General features: G+C 36.3%; 1 protein-coding gene across 7 annotated transcripts in view; it reads left to right on the top strand.

Annotated features, from left to right (window-relative positions):
* The window catches only part of MYCBP2 (MYC binding protein 2), a 272,910-nt gene that overhangs the window by 206,329 nt on the left and 49,248 nt on the right, over window positions 1–17,333 (top strand). For 5 of the 7 annotated variants that reach the window (XM_059377906.1, XM_059377905.1, XM_059377907.1 and 2 more), the window contains 4 exons: window positions 4,645–6,288; window positions 7,389–7,558; window positions 8,298–8,542; window positions 10,647–10,814. In XM_059377906.1, coding sequence (XP_059233889.1) covers window positions 4,645–6,288; window positions 7,389–7,558; window positions 8,298–8,542; window positions 10,647–10,814 — 2,227 coding nt within the window. Of the gene's footprint in view, window positions 1–452; window positions 555–4,644; window positions 6,289–7,388; window positions 7,559–8,297; window positions 8,543–10,646; window positions 10,815–17,333 lie in introns of all 7 variants that reach the window. The other 2 variants (XM_059377903.1, XM_059377901.1) reach the window with 1 other exon arrangement.

Below are 17,333 nucleotides of genomic sequence, written 5' to 3'. Positions count from 1 at the left end.
TGGAAAAGTCATAGTCATGTGTCCATATAGAAAACTAGGCAACAGTAGTATGCTAAACTGTAAGTAATATTTCTGTATCTCCCACTATTTACAAAAGAAAAAAATTTACTTATAAACTTTTATTTATAAGTAAGTGAGCACCAAAGACAAGAAAAATGAGTTAAAGAAATATTAGTCTAAAAAGGAATGTTCAAATTTGGTTTATGAGAGAAATGAGCCTTAACTTTTAATGCATTTGGAGCTATCTTAATTAATTTAAATCAATTTGGTCTTTGTTTTCCATTTTAATTTTAGAGAAATATAAACCTATTGGAAAATTTAGCAAAATACAAACTTTTTACTAAGGTGATTGTGCATACCATTTGAAATGCTTTGTTTCTGCTTGTGTTCTCTGCTGAATTTTTTTTTCCATTGAATCTGTGCTGCTTCTTTGCCAATGTTTTCCACTATAGAATCTCCATCTCACAACCTTGCTTCTCGCGAGCGCATTTACAAAACTTATGGTGTAGCTGGGCCTGCCTCTGCTCTCTCATCTCTGTCTCACAAACTCAAGGGTGGGTATGCGTGCATTCACGGATGGGCCATTCGTAGTGAACATAGGAGGTTTCAATAAAGTTTTATTAGTTCACCTCAGTCATTTCCATTCCATTCCATTTTTAAAGATTAAAGTTTATCATTTTATTTAAAATTTGGTATTTGGGGGCAATTTATGTTGTATTTATTCAATAATATATTGTTAATTATCCTGTTGATATGCATGTTAATTATATTTATAGGTTAAGTATTACTTTTACTTAATATCAGACCTCTGTAAGGTCTTAAAAAAACAAAATAGGAAAAACAAACAAAAACAAAATAGAGATATTGAAAGAAGTCCCTGATTTGGGAAATTGTTAAGTCAGTATCATCAGAACAGATGGTATATTTGTATAAGGCATAAAGGATGTTGTGATCTGTAAGAATGTAGTATCTCAGGTGGCAGGTTTAGCCTTAAACTTATTTTATTGCTACAGAATGTTAAATCGTTTTCCTGTTTTAGTTTCTTCTTCGAAAATTAAGTTAAAGTTTTTTAGTTTAACTTAGTTATCAGGATAGATATACATACATAGATACATAGGTCTAAACCTACATGTCCCATCTGTCATTAAGTCGTCTTTGTAGCATTTTCTTAGTTAGTTTTAAAATTTTAAATTTAGAAATATTCAAACTACTATGACAACTGATAAAATTTCAGATAGTTTAAAAATATGCTTTTGGTCTTTTATAGGACTATAGATGCCTACACTTTTTTTTGTCTTAAAGTAATATTTAATTAAACTTAAAATCCTGTGTTTTAAGAAAATTTTATCAAATTATTTTTGTACCAGTAGTTAACATATTACATAAGTCTTTCAAGTAATTCTCCTTTTTCTTAGAAATCAGTAAAACGTTTTTACATTCCTCATTTTTACAGTTCACAGTGATACTATATATTCCTATAGGATAGTAAATAGTATTGTAGAACCTGATCTGTACGGTATATAGAGTTGTATAACCTGATACATAGTATGGCATAGCACAATATAGTATTATATTATGGTATGTTAATTATAGTGTAGTATCACATAACCTGATCATTTATGCTTTTGGCATGAAAGAATTATACAGGTCATTGGTGAATGAATATGTAACGTTTAACATGTTTACTGATTTATTTGAATGTACTAAATTTCCATCCCGCCCTGTATTATTTTTTCTTCAGAATTGCATTGAGACTAGACAGTTTTTGCCTACTATCACTTAAACTTACATACGATAAATACAATGATTAAACTAAATTAAGTGATGAATGTGAAAGTATTATGGATGTTCTAAATACTTTATTTATATTTATTGATCTTTTTTATATGTACTGATATTTCAAGCAGCTACAAATGACAGTTTTTCCTAATACTTACTACATGCTCCAAAACTTTTTAAACCCAAATGAAGAAGAAAAACATCAATTAGTTAGCATATGGGCCTATCATACTTAGCAAACATGACATTCTTTTTTAAAAATATATGTAATGTGTTTTGGAAAAGTAAATTTGTCAAAAGGATTTATTTATAATTTGGCAATTAACAGTTCAGGAAGAAATAATTCTGCATTATTTATAAACTCAGACTCCCAAAAGGTATTCAGCTTTGGCCACTTACAGATCTTGAGAAAATATTCATCACTGCTAGAGGCAAAGAGATGAACTGTACAGGCGCCTGTACTCTCTGACCTTCTCTACATAGCAAACATTTATTGCTAGCATATGACAAGTGGTGTTCCTGTTATTTGTAAGATTCCGTTATTCAGCCAACCACAGAGATCTCCCTTTATGAGGAATTGCACACCATTGATTTAGAAAGCATACCTGTTTCGATTCATGAATTGATCTCTTAGAGAAAGGACTGGCAAACATAAAAGATTTACTGTTTACTTAATTGTCTAGTTTTACTGTTACATATTGTTCAGTTTCTGAAGTAAATGTGATGATGATAGCACTTCAGGATATCAAATTAGTAACAGAAATTAGTACTCCAAACATCACACATGGAAAATTAGTGGAAAGAACTAGGTTGATATTTAATTCTACCAAATAGAGTTTATTTATAAAATTTGCTCTATGGACCCATTACTAGATCAGTAATTTGAGCAGCAGTTTGCTAAACTACCTTTGTACAGTTTGAGAGCACTTACTTGTCAGATTTTACATCTTTTTTATCTGTGCTCTACAAGGTAGCATCAGTGTCTAGAATTTTTTTATAATGTAATTTTTTTTCACAACTTTTCCCTCAATTTAGCCTTGTCTCTTATACTATCTTTATGCAGAGAATACATACTACATATGATAAATGAAATTCATGATAGAATGCTAAAGAACTGTAGGAACTGAAGAACATTATGTTTAGTGTATTTTTCTTATTCAAAGAGTGAGAATAATTATTCTTGACATTGGTGTTTCACAGTTAAATAACTGCTCCATTCATTAATATGTTCTGGAGAGGCTATCTGCCATACTTCATTATTTTTCTACATTACAAGACTTGCCAGCATCTGACCCTTATTCCATAGTGGCTATAGTTACCTCTGCCCTGTGGCCTTGGGAGTCATCATTATAAAAAGTGGATTTTCAGGGAATGTGAAATTTGGGAATAACAGAAGAAAAAAGTATTTATTGAGCACATGCTATATTCCATGACCCATTGTTGACATTATATCACTGAAAAATAGCAGACAAAGATACTTGTCCTTCTGGACCTTCCATTAGGAGGGCAAATTCTATGGCAATATTATCTTGATATTTAGACAACTAGAGTATTGGCTACAAACACCTGTGTGCACTTGCACATGCCCACACACACACATACAGGCCAGCCAAAAAATATTTCCTACATTATCCAAATTTGTTTGCATCCCTTTTTAAAAAAAAAAAAGAGAGAGAGAGAGAGAAATACCTGTAATATAACCAGTTAAGAGATCCATCTCAATTTACCATATACCCTTTTTCAAAAAATATAAATACTTCTAGCAAGATTTATGAGTTTTTAGTCTTTAATACCACTTGAATCACTTTAATCAGATTGTTTTTCTCCTTACAACTAATTTTATGTGCATTAAAGGTAGAAGTTTTTATTTTATGGAAGAAAAGTAATGTTCTAGATTGACCCTTATTACCTGTGACAAAGACAGCCTGGCTCTAAGGCCTCAAAGGAGAACATGAGGAAGGAGAGGCACTGCCTGAAAGCCAGGACGCCAAGAATAGTGGTGTCCCTATAGAAACAACTAGTGCTCTGCCTGGCAAAGAGAGACTTTTTTTTTTTTTTAATCCCCTTTTTTCTGTCATTTTCTTGACTCCTTATTTCAGGGCCCCATGATTCAGACTTGTACTACTAACTCTCAGGATCCCACCATTTTTTTTCTAGGAAGACACAAGCTCTAAGTTCTAACCAGCTAAACTTAGTGAACTTAATAAACTTTTAGAATACAGTCTGTTTATAAACAATAGACTGCCTGAATTACATGTAATTAAATATTAACTTTCAGGCATTCATATATTAATTATAAATTCTAATCCAATCACTAGTGTTTCCTAAGCAGCTCTTATCGGCCTAATTGTATCTATTTGTGTACTTGAGAATAATAAGTGTATCTATATATAGATCCAGCTTCCTAATTCAGTATGACCTTTACCATTACCCTAATAATGATGTGAGGTACGACTCTACTGGAAATTTAGCTCAACTACTTTATACTTTAAAATACATCGGTTTTAATTTATTATTCAGAAAATAGTTATGGTTTTTCTTTCTAGTCTTCCCCTGCATTCAAATTCTAATGAAAAATTGTACTAGGGCTGAGATTGAGGTATCAGGGATAATTCATACTGATGCGTAGGTGGTATTTGTTCAGTCTGTTATGCATCCATGAAAATAGTTTTTGGTGGAAATGGTTGTGTAATGATGCAATAGAAATTTTACAAGAAATATTTCCCTTTTTTCCTTATTCTTTAAGTATTTTTGTCTATGACAATATACATTTTTTAGCTGTGTTTTTATTCAATTATTTAGTGGTTATATTGTCAGTAAGTTATAGTTTTATTAACAAGTTTCACTATAAAATGGACCATACAGGTGACCGGGGAACTATCTCAACATCTTCTAGACCAGTCTCTACACCAGGAAAATCAGAACTGCCCTCTAAACACAGCAGATCACTTAAACCTGATGGACGTATGAGCCGGACTACTGCTGATCAGAAGAAGCCAAGGGGTACAGAAGGCTTATCAGCTAGTGAATCCCTGATGTTGAAATCCGATGCTGCAAAGTTGAGGTCGGACTCTCATAGTAGGTCCTTGTCCCCCAACCATAACACCTTGCAGACACTAAAATCTGATGGGAGGATGTCTTCTAGCTTTAGAGCTGAATCCCCAGGACCAGGTTCTCGGTCATCATCTCCTAAGCCAAAGACTCTCCCAGCCAATAGGTCTAGCCCTTCTGGTGCTAGTTCTCCACGCTCCTCCTCACCACATGATAAAAATCTACCTCAAAAAAGCACTGCTCCTGTTAAAACTAAACTTGATCCTCCTCGGGAACGTTCTAAATCAGACTCTTACACACTTGACCCAGATACCCTTCGCAAGAAGAAAATGCCCCTCACAGAACCATTAAGGGGACGATCAACATCGCCAAAACCAAAACCGGTACCAAAGGATTCTAAAGATTCCCCTGGATCCGAAAATAGAGCTCCTTCTCCCCATGTGGTACAAGAAAACCTTCACAGTGAAGTGGTTGAGGTCTGCACTTCAAGTACTTTGAAAACAAATAGTCTAACAGATAGCACCTGTGATGAAAGCAGTGAATTTAAGAGTATCGATGAAAGTTCCAATAAAGTTCATTTCAGCATAGGAAAAGCACCACTGAAAGATGAACAGGAAATGAGAGCATCCCCCAAAATAAGTAGAAAATGTGCTAATAGGCACACCAGGCCCAAAAAGGAAAAATCTAGCTTTCTCTTTAAAGGAGATGGATCCAAACCTTTAGAGCCAGCCAAGCAAGCCATGTCCCCTTCTGTAGCTGAGTGTGCCAGAGCAGTCTTTGCCTCTTTTCTGTGGCATGAAGGCATAGTCCATGATGCAATGGCCTGTTCGTCTTTCTTAAAGTTTAATCCTGAACTTTCCAAAGAACATGCTCCTATAAGAAATAGTTTAAACAGCCAACAGCCTACAGAAGAAAAGGAAACCAAATTAAAAAATAGACATTCATTGGAGATATCATCTGCACTGAATATGTTTAATATTGCACCTCATGGACCAGATATATCTAAAATGGGTAGTATCAACAAAAATAAGGTGTTGTCTATGCTTAAAGAACCACCTCTACATGAAAAATGTGAGGATGGGAAAACCGAAGCCACTTTTGAAATGTCCATGCACCACCCAGTGAAGTCCAAATCTCCTCTTCCCTTAACTTTACAACATTTAGTGGCATTTTGGGAAGACATCTCTCTGGCTACTATCAAAGCAGCTTCCCAGAATATGATTTTTCCAAGTCCTGGTTCTTGTGCAGTCCTTAAAAAGAAAGAGTGTGAAAAAGAAAATAAGAAGGCCAAAAAAGACAAAAAGAAAAAGGAAAAGACAGAAGTTCGACCCAGGGGTAATTTGTTTGGTGAGATGGCCCAGCTGGCAGTGGGAGGACCAGAGAAAGATACCATCTGTGAGCTGTGTGGAGAATCCCATCCGTACCCAGTGACATATCACATGCGACAGGCTCACCCAGGTAAAAATATTGAATCTATAAGTACTTTGTGTAAAAAAAAAAAAAAAAAAAAAAAAAAAAGGAACTTAGTCACTTCTAAGTTGAGCTGTTCTATAAATTATGTTAAAGTAAAGGGAAACTGTTTAAAGTGTATCAGCATCAGTTTTGTGGAAAATAGGTAAAGAAATTCTTAGAGTAGTAAGGCAATCTAGTACAATGGTACCTTAATGTATCATATTCTAAAATAGTTCATTTTTAAAATGTTGTGTGTTACCCAAAGGGTGTTGTTAAGGTTTTGTTAAGGTGTCTAACACAACAGAAATAATGACCTGTCCATATACATAGGAGAGGTTCCAGTATTAGGTCTCCTTCAATTTTAGTGTTTTCCTATTAAAAATTGCAAATTAAATTAGACTATACTGATTTCCCTGGTCATTTTCCTATGGAAGTCATCTCAACTATTTAATCAGAAGACTGTATTTTATGGTTTTTTTTTTTTTAAGATTTTATTTATTTATATGAGAGAGAGAGAGCATGAGAGAGGGGAAGGGTCAGAGGGAGAAGCAGACTCCCTGCTGAGCAGGGAGCCCAATGCTGACTCAGTCCTGGGACTCCAGGATCATGACCTGAGCCAAAGGCAGTCTCTTAACCAACTGAGCCACCGGTGCCCAGAAGACTATATTTTAGATAAATGTAAGGATTTCTGTAATAATTGATTAGTATTCCAAAATTCACCTATTATGAATTTGGTTAAATTTTTTTTCTTTCTACATATTATACATGAAATGTTCTGTAAAATACATGATTTCTTAAAATAAACCATTCCTACAGAATATTTTGTCCAATTTTATTGGCATATGTCAGTAAACCTAAATGTACCCCTATCTTAAATTTCTTTTTCCCTAACTATATAGAGTATCTCCGGTATTTTAGGCATTACTTAACTGGTTATTTTTTAGCCAAGCATGTTTTCTGATACAGCTAATAGCCTGGAAAAAAAAAAGTCAGATACTTGCTTCAGTATTTTTCTTATTTTGCAAAGGTAAATCGTCATTCATGTACAAGTGTCAAGCATTGGATTGTTAAGGACACTTACAGTGTATTTTTGCGCTTGTTTCAAGGTTGTGGCCGGTATGCTGGTGGACAAGGTTACAATAGCATTGGACATTTTTGTGGAGGATGGGCTGGTAACTGTGGTGATGGCGGCATAGGAGGAAGCACTTGGTATCTGGTATGTGATCGCTGTAGAGAAAAATACCTCCGTGAAAAACAGGCTGCTGCGAGGGAGAAGGTATTTTTTATTCTGTTATGGCTATACTGTTAATTATAGGAATCAATCTTATAAAAATCCCTTTTTATCATCATGCAATATTAGATAACTCCACAGAAATGATATTAAAGATCAGCTTATCTTATAATAGGAACAATATACAAGTTTAATATTGTACTAGGTTAGTTGTTTTATTTTTAATTACAAAAATAAATTATATCTTTAAATAATACAAGACAACTAACCTGTGGCACATATGCCTGACTGACAAACATTTACTATGTAATTCTTTATTATTAATGGTATACTACTCCATACATGTACATAGCTTTCCCTCTTCACCTTTATCTCTCTGAACTTCCCCTCTTTTCCCTTCTCCTTTTCCTTTTCCACTTTCTCCTCTCTTTGTCTTAAACCCTTAATTATGTTTTAGGTCTATGGGAACTAGAGGCACACCTAACTAAAATTTTTCCAAACATATAATGCACATACACACGCGCACACTATTTACCCTTTAAAAAATAATTACATTTAAATTTTCCCAAGGGAAGGAAAGAGATAGTTTGTGTCCAAAATAAAATAATTTCAGACAGTTCAGGAAAAGCATGAAGTGAATGTTATTTTTAGTAATCACTATTATTATTTTAAAATTGTTCTGTAAGTATTCAGTAATTTTTATTAGAACTCACAATAGCCAGGCTAAGAAATTTGACATTTGAATCCAAGTAGAAGGAGATCACTGCACAGTTTTCTTTGCCAGGTCAAGCAGTCCAGGAGGAAGCCAGTGCAAGTCAAGACTCCTCGTGCCTTGCCCACCATGGAAGCTCACCAGGTGATTAAAGCAAACGCGCTCTTCCTGCTGTCCCTGAGCAGTGCAGCGGAGCCAAGCATTCTCTGTTACCATCCTGCAAAGCCATTTCAGTCTCATCTTCCCAGCGTGAAAGAGGGCATTTCTGAGGATCTTCCTGTTAAAATGCCTTGTCTCTACCTGCAGACATTAGCTAGGTAATATAACTTGGTGGTTGTTTGTTTTTAATCACTTGGGATTAATAGCCATTGCTGATTAATATCATTCTCTGAATACCCACACTACATTCCTTTTGTGTACAATAAAAGACCTCCAGGAATGTATTTTGTGAGTTGTTTTGACCAATATATGTCTGGTAGGGTACACACTTTGTGGTCGTAGGTATTTTTAAAAAACATGTAAACGCTATATCAATTTGTATTATTAGTGCAAAAATGACTTAGAAACTAAGACAATAGCTGTCTTTTAGTTTTTGGAAAGTTGACTTCAGTCTATTAATAGGTGGAAGTACTATAGTGGAAAAAAAAATTTGCTATTGAAATCTTTCATTTTTTAAAGTTTCATTCTGTTAGTATTTAAATGTTAGTTAGCTGGGAACCAGCTTTGTTCTAGACCTTGAAGATACCAAGATAAATATAATACATATATGTACATATACATTATATGTACATATATTTTATATGTACATATACATAATATGTATATGTGTGTATATATGTATGTACATAATACATAAATATAATACAATTCAGGTGTTCCACACTCTGGTGGGAAGACAGACCCATAAAGGAAACATTTAAAATGTTTTTGTGAGGAGTTCTGTGATAGAAGTATGCATGGAATGCTGTTAGAGCCTGAAGGATGGAGAGTACCTATCTTTCCAAGGAATCAGGAAAGGTTTCCCAAAGGATCTGACATTTTAGCAGTCTTGAGAGATAAATAGGAATCAATCAAGTAGGTGGTAGAGGAAAGCAGTTCCTCACAGAGTAAGGCACGTGCGTGAAGACACACATGAAATAGCATTACACATTTAAGGAATCAGAGGCTGGTGAAAGCATTGGCCTTTGGGAGAAACATAGGAAATGCCCCAGAAGTAGTTACCTAAGCCCACATAATATGGGGCTCTGCAGTCAATACTAAGTTTGGATTTTATCCCACAGGGAGAACAGTTAAGGAATATTAAACAGGGAAATACATAAACTGATTTGTAGTTATAAGATCATTCTGCTTCAAACATGGAAACTTCATAAAGGGTATAACTGAAGGTGAGGGAAACCTGTTAATAGTATACTATTTTCCTGTATTGGACTTGAGCTGTACAGCCTATACTTCCATACACTGTACACTGGCATTGTAAACAGACTTTAATATACCAAATTCAGACTGCTTTTCAACAGTTGTCAAATGAAGATTTCTGGAAATTGCCTGCAGGAATGGCTCACCAACCAACATTTCCATTTTGATGATGTTGTCCTCTCTGTAGCAGAATTATATAGTTTGGGGTTTTTTTTAGTTTTCTACTTACTATTTTAATAAAACAAGCAGGAAACAAAATGGAATGTGATACTAAATGCATTTGAGACCAAGGTGGAGATCATTAGTATGCCAAATGCAATAAATCTTTAGCTTAAGTCAGACCACTTAGTAGACTTAGGTTAACAACTCTCTGTTCCAGTTCGAAAAGTAAAGAATCAAATTGTAAAACATGTTTTAAAAAATGCCACTGTACCATAATATTGATTTTATATTTTTAGCCTTCTGGGGAATGGACACCTACACCCACCCAACCCCATGGAACATTTCATGGATCTAATCGTTCTCAAATTTGATTCTTACATATGTTCCTACCAAAAATGGTGACTGTATTTCAATAGCCCATGCAAGAAACATGAGCCTGAACCAAGCAATGATGACAGGGAGTCAGAAGAGAGGAAACCTAGTATTCATAGGGCTGAGTGGTCATAACTGGTCATAGTTGAGGACTAGACTTACCACAACACCAAGATACTTTGGCCCAGGCACCTGGATAGTTGGTGGGATCACTCATCAAAACAATAGGGGATAGAGAAGTTCTCAAAATAAAAGAAAAGGAATTCAATTTTGGATTTGAAATATTTGTAGTACCTGGAATAATTATGTATGAAATTGTCACTTTTATTTCCTTCTACTTATATCTATGATTGTTTTAATATTTCACCCTTACAGTTACATGTGCTGCTTTTACTTTTATGAGCGAGATTAAAAATGAAAAGTATCTATGGTGCTGTCATACTTGAAGTCACTGGGTTTGATTTAATGCAGGCATCATCATGAAAACTTTGTGGGCTATCAAGATGACAACCTATTCCAGGATGAAATGAGATACCTACGTTCAACATCTGTACCCGCCCCATACATATCCGTGACACCAGATGCAAGTCCTAATGTATTTGAAGAGCCAGAGAGCAATATGAAGTCTATGCCTCCAAGGTATTTCACTTCTCTCCTCTCTGTTGAATAGCAGTGTTTGGTGGTAGAAGGACTTTGAACTAGAAAAGAATGCTTTAGAAGTTCTTTTGTTATGTCCTTTCATCTCAAGAAGGACATTGAATCTCTGCTAACTATTAGAGCTGTAAGAAAAAGCATACATACATGAATAAGACAAAGTCCTTGATAGCAGAGGCAGACTAGTTGGAGAGAAAAGATCAACTAATGGAAGTAATAATGAAGGACTCTGTTGTATAATACTATATCATTGAGTGCTGTCGTAAACCAGACTAGAGAAAGGTCAGTTTGAGGCAGTCCTTAAAGAAAGTTCCATGGGAAAATTAGTACCAAAAATAAATCTTGAATTCACTGGAATATTGTATACAGTCTTCTCCCACTCACTTAAGTATGGTAGTAACATCAGTGTAAAGACCTTCTTGAAAACTGAATAAAAGCATGTAAATATAATGCAGAAGGAATTAGGGTACCACCATGACTTTTTGGAGGAGAAACTGCATGATAAAAATGCAAAGATAGTCTAAACAGTGTCAGCTGAGAAGCTTATAAATTTAGTTAAAGATTTTCACTAAGTGTGTGGAGTTGGATTATGTTGGCAATGATTATGGAAAAAAAAAGTTGGATAATAGAAATGTTTTCTAGTAAAAGTCAGTGTGGCTTGTTGGCTAACTGGCTAATGAAAAGGATAAGTTTAGGATCGTGTCAGGATATCAGACATGAGTAACTGCATACACATTATCATTGGAAAGGAAGACATTTGCTGAAGGAAGAAAGAATGCACTTCTTCAGGTATGCCACTGTGTTAATACTATGCTATTATTATTATAAACTACTATAACAGAGTTGAATACAGACAGTAGAATTCATATATCCAAATGAGTGTTTTTCCACTGAAAATACTTGCGACTTCCCCCCTCCCCCGGCTGTGTGGATCATTCATCAGAGTTTTTTTGAACTGCTTTTAAAATTTTCTCTAAAGAAGAAAGATTTTTAAAAGTTTCTCTGAAGAGTACAGTGTAGCCTTTTATAACTTTGAAGGTAATAAAGTATCTCTACAGATTTTCTTAAAGAGTTAGAAACCATTTTGAGACTAGTTAGTAAATGTGATTCATTGAGTTGTTATTAACCTTTAGGACCAAAATCAAGTAGCATAAACTTTCAGGTAAAGACAATGAAAAGAAGTTTACATATATCTTGGAATATCTTAGAATATTCTGTGTATCATAGACTGGCATAGTCAAGGTGAAACCCTCTAACATAGAAGCCCTGAACATCATCACTAGTATCAGAAGAAAGTGGAAGTCTAGGGAATCCTGTTTCCCACAGTTCTATGCTGTGGGAAATATAAATAATTATAACAATGAAAAAAACAGGCATGGAAACAGGACAGTCTAACCTAAGAATAACTGGTATTAGGGCACCTGGGTGGCTCAGTGGGTTAAGCGGCTGCCTTCAGCTCAGGTCATGATCTTAGGGTCCTGGGATCAAGTTCCACATTGGGTTCCCTGCTCAGTGAATAGCCTGCTTCTTCCTCTCCCTCTACCCCTTCCTCCTGCTCATGCTCTCTCTCAGATAATAAATAAATAAAGTCTTTTAAAAAAAATAATAATATGGGGCATCTGGGTGGCTCAGAGGGTTAAGCCTCTGCCTTGGCCCATGATCCCAGGGTCCTAGGATGGAGCCCCACCTCGGGCTGTCTGCTCAACGGGAAGCCTGCTTCTTTCCCTCTCCTACTCCCCCTGCTTGTGTTCCCTCTCTGTGTCTCTCTCCATCAAATAAATAAATTAAATCTTAATAAATAAAGGAGGAATGACTAGTATTTTTAAAGAAGAAAAATCAACCAATATCATTAAAAATATATCTAAAACTATATGAAAAATTCCCCAAATGAATAAGTATTGAATTTCCAAATTAAAAGGAAATTTTTATAGCAGGTGACTATGAGAGATAACAGAATTTAAAATAAAAAAAAAAAATTTTGGTTAAGTTACTGAAATTCCAAGTAAAAAAACCGTAAGAATTTCTCAAGTATCTGAGCAGTGAAAAAGAAGTCATTTTGCAAAAGGAAAAGTTGATACTGAATTCAGACTTCTGTTGAACAACTTTGAATGAAAGAAAAAAAGTGAAACAATGTCTCCAGTGCTTCAAAAGAAAGAAAATACTACCTTGAAAGTTTTACCTAATCGATCAAACATACTGAAATATAAGAGGTCTTGGGGGCGGGGGGAGTCAAGATGGCAGAGAAGTAGCAGGCTGAGACTACTTCAGCTAGCAGGAGATCAGCTAGATAGCTTATCTAAAGATTGCAAACACCTACAAATCCATCGGCAGATCGAAGAGAAGAGGAACAGCAATTCTAGAAACAGAAAAACAACCACTTTCTGAAAGGTAGGACTGGCGGAGAAGTGAATCCAAAGCGACGGGAAGATAGACCCCAGGGGGAGGGGCCGGCTCCCAGCAAGCAGTGGAGCAACAGAGCATAAAATCAGGACTTTAAAAAGTCTGTTCCGCTGAGGGACATCGCTACAGAGACTAAACCGGGGTGAAGCCCTGGCCTCAGGTCCCGCCGGGTCACAGAAAGATCGGGGGTGTCTGAGTGTCGCAGAGCTTACAGGTATTAGAACGGGGAAGCCGGCTACAAAAACAGAGCCAACAGTAAGATCACAGCTCGGGGGTACCTTGAACCGGTCGCAGGCTCGGTGAGCTCGGAGCGCGGCCGGAGGTCAGGCGAACGGGAGTTACTGGGCGCTGTTCTCTGAGGGCACACTGAGATATGGGGCCCCAGGATCTCGGCTCCTCCGGGCCGGAGACCAGGAGGCCACCATTTGTATTCCCGTCCTCCGGAACTCTGCGGAAAGTGCTCAGGGAACAAAAGCTCCTAAAAGCAAACCCGAGCGGATTACTCAGCCCAGCCCCTGAAGGGCGGTGCAATTCCACCTGGGGCAAAGACACTTGAGAATCACTACACCAGGACCCTCCCCCAGAAGATCAGCAAGAAATCCAGCCGTGACCAAGTTCACCTACCAAGGAGTGCAGTTTCAATACCAAGGAGAGCAGCAGAATTCCAGAGGAGGAGAAGGCAAAGCACGGAACTCATGGCATTCTCCTTATGATTCTTTAGTCTTGCGGTTAATTTAATTGTTTTCTCTTTTTTTATTTTTTTTCTCTTCTGCTAAAAAATTTTGTAACTTTTACCCTTTTCTTTTTTAATGTTTTTTAACTAGTTTATCTAATATATATATTTTTTCTTTTTTATACTTTTCTTTATTCATTTTCTTTTTTTAATTCTTTTCTTTCTTTCATTTTTTTTTCTTTCTTTCTTCCTGAACCTCTTTTTATCCCCTTTAACCCCCCTCATGATTTGTGATCTCTTCTGATTTGGTTAAAGCATAATTTCCTGGGGTTGTTGCCACCCTTTTAGTATTTTACTTGCTCCTTTATATACTCTTATCTGGACAAAATGACAAGGCAGAAAAATTCACCACAAAAAAAAAAGAACAAGAGGCAGTACCGAAGGCTAGGGACCTAATCAATACAGACATTGGTAATAAGTCAGATCTAGAGTTCAGAATGACAATTCTCAAGGTTCTAGCCGGGCTCAAAAAAGGCATGGAAGATATTAGAGAAACCCCTCTGGAGATATAAAAGCCCTTTCTGGAGAAATAAAAGAACTAAAATCTAACCACGTTGAAATCAAAAAAGGTATTAATGAGGTGCAATCAAAAATGGAGTCTCTCACTGATAGGATAAATGAGGCAGAAGAAGGAATTAGCAATATAGAAGACTAAATGACAGAGAATAAAGAAGCTGAGCAAAAGAGGGACAAACAGCTACTGGACCACGAGGGGAGAATTCGAGAGATAAGTGACACCATAAGACGAAACAACATTAGAATAATTGGGATTCCAGAAGAAGAAGAAAGAGAGGGGAGCAGAAGGTATACTGGAGAGAATTATTGGGGAGAATTTCCCCAATATGGCAAAGGGAACGAGCATCAAAATTCAGGAGGTTCAGAGAACGGCCCTCAAAATCAGTAAGAATAGGCCCACACCCCGTCACCTAATAGTAAAATTTACAAGCCTTAGTCCAAAGAGAAAATCCTGAAAGCAGCCCAGGAAAAGAAGTCTGTAACATACAATGGTAAAAATATTAGATTGGCAGCAGACTTATCCACAGAGACCTGGCAGGCCAGAAAGAGCTGGCATGATATATTCAGAGCACTGAATGAGAAAAACATATAGCCAAGAATACTATATCCAGTTAGGCTATCATTGAAAATAGAAGGAGAGATTAAAAGCTTCCAGGACAAACAAAAACTGAAAGAATTTGCAAACACCAAACCAGCTCTACAGGAAATATTGAAAGGGGTCCTCTAAGCAAAGAGAGAGCCTACAAGTGGTAGATCAGAAAGGAACAGAGACAATGTACAGTAACAGTCACCTTACAGGCAATACAATGGCACTAAATTCATATCTCTCAATAGTTACCCTGAATGTTAATGGGCTAAATGCCCCAATCAAAAGACACAGGGTATCAGAATGGATAAAAAAACAAAACCCATCTATATGTTGCCTCCAAGAAACTCATTTTAAGCCCGAAGATACCTCCAGATTTAAAGTGAGGGTGTAGAAAAGAATTTACCATGCTAATGGACATCAAAAGAAAGCAGGAGTGGCAATCCTTATATCAGATCAATTAGATTTTAAGCCAAAGACTATAATAAGAGATGAGGAAGGACACTATATCATACTCAAAGGGTCTGTCCAACAAGAAGATCTAACAATTTTAAATGTCTATGCCCCCAGTGTGGGAGCAGCCAACTATATAAACCAATTAATAACAAAATCAAAGAAACACATCAACAATAATACAATAATAGTAGGGGACTTTAACACTCCCCTCACGAAATGGACAGATCATCCAAGCAAAAGATCAACAAGGAAATAAAGGCCTTAAATGACACACTGGACCAGATGGACATCACAGATATATTCAGAACATTTCATCCCAAAGCAACAGAATGAACATTCTTCTCTAGTGCACATGGAACATTCTCAAGAATAGATCACATCCTCGGTCCTAAATCAGGACTCAACCGGTATCAAAAGATTGGGATCATTCCCTGCATATTTTCAGACCACAATTCTCTGAAGCTAGAACTCAACCACAAGAGGAAGTTTGGAAAGAACCCAAATACAAGGAGACTAAACAGCATTCTTCTAAAGAATGAATGGGTCAACCAGGAAATTAAACAAGAATTGAAAAAAATCATGGAAACAAACAATAATGAAAACACAACGATTCAAAATCTGTGGGACACAATAAAGGCAGGCCTGAGAGGAAAATATATAGCGGTACAAGCCTTTCTCAAGAAACAAGAAAGGTCTCAGGTATACACCCTAACCCTACACCTAAAGGAACTGGAGAAAGAACAAGAAAGAAACCCTAAGCCCAGCAGGAGAAGAGAAACCATAAAGATCAGAGCAGAAATCAATGAAATAGAAACCAAAAATCAATAGAACAAATCAACGAAACTAGGAGCTCGTTCCTTGAAAGAATTAATAAAATTGATAAGCCCCTGGCCATACTTATCAAGAAGAAAAGAGAAAGGACTCAAATAAATAAAATCATGAATGAAAGAGGAGAGATTACAACTAACAACAAAGAAGTACAAACAATTATAAGAACATACTATGAGCAACTCTACGCCAACAAATTTGACAATCTGGAAGAAATGGATGCATTCCTAGAAACATATAAATTACCACAACTGAACCAGGAAGAAATAGAAAGCCTGAACAGACCCATAACCAGTAAGGAGATTGAAACAGTCATTAAGAATCTCCAAACAAACAAAAGCCCAGGGCCAGACGGCTTCCTGGGGGAATTCTACCAAACATTTAAAGAAGAGCTAATTCCTATTCTCCTGAAACTGTTCCAGAAAATAGAAATGGAATGAAAACTTCCAAACTCATTTTATGAGGCCAGCATCACTTTGATCCCAAAACCAGACAAGGATCCCATCAAAAAAGAGAGCTATAGACCAATATCCTTGATGAACACAGATGCGAAAATTCTCACCAAAATACTAGCCAATGGGATCCAACAGTACATTAAAAGGATTATTCACCACAACCAAGTGGGATTTATTCCAGGGCTGCAAGGTTGGTTCAACATCCACAAATCAGTCAATGTGATACAACACATCAATAAAAGAAAGAACAAGAACCATATGATACTCTCAATAGATGCTTAAAAAGCATTTGACAAAGTACAGCATCCCTTCCTGATCAAAACTCTTCAAAGTGTAGGGATAGAGGGCACATACCTTAATATCATCAAAGCCATCTATGAAAAACCCACCGCAAATATTCTCAATGGAGAAAAACTGAAGCTTTTCCGCTAAGGTCAGGAACACGGCAGGGATGCCCATTATCACCACTGCTATTCAACATAGTACTAGAAGTCCTAGCCTCAGCAATCAGACAACAAAAGGAAATTAAA

This window comes from Mustela nigripes, chromosome 15 (genome assembly GCF_022355385.1).
Source record: "Mustela nigripes isolate SB6536 chromosome 15, MUSNIG.SB6536, whole genome shotgun sequence".
NCBI lineage: Eukaryota > Metazoa > Chordata > Mammalia > Carnivora > Mustelidae > Mustela > Mustela nigripes.
This window is presented reverse-complemented; position numbering and strand designations above follow the sequence as displayed.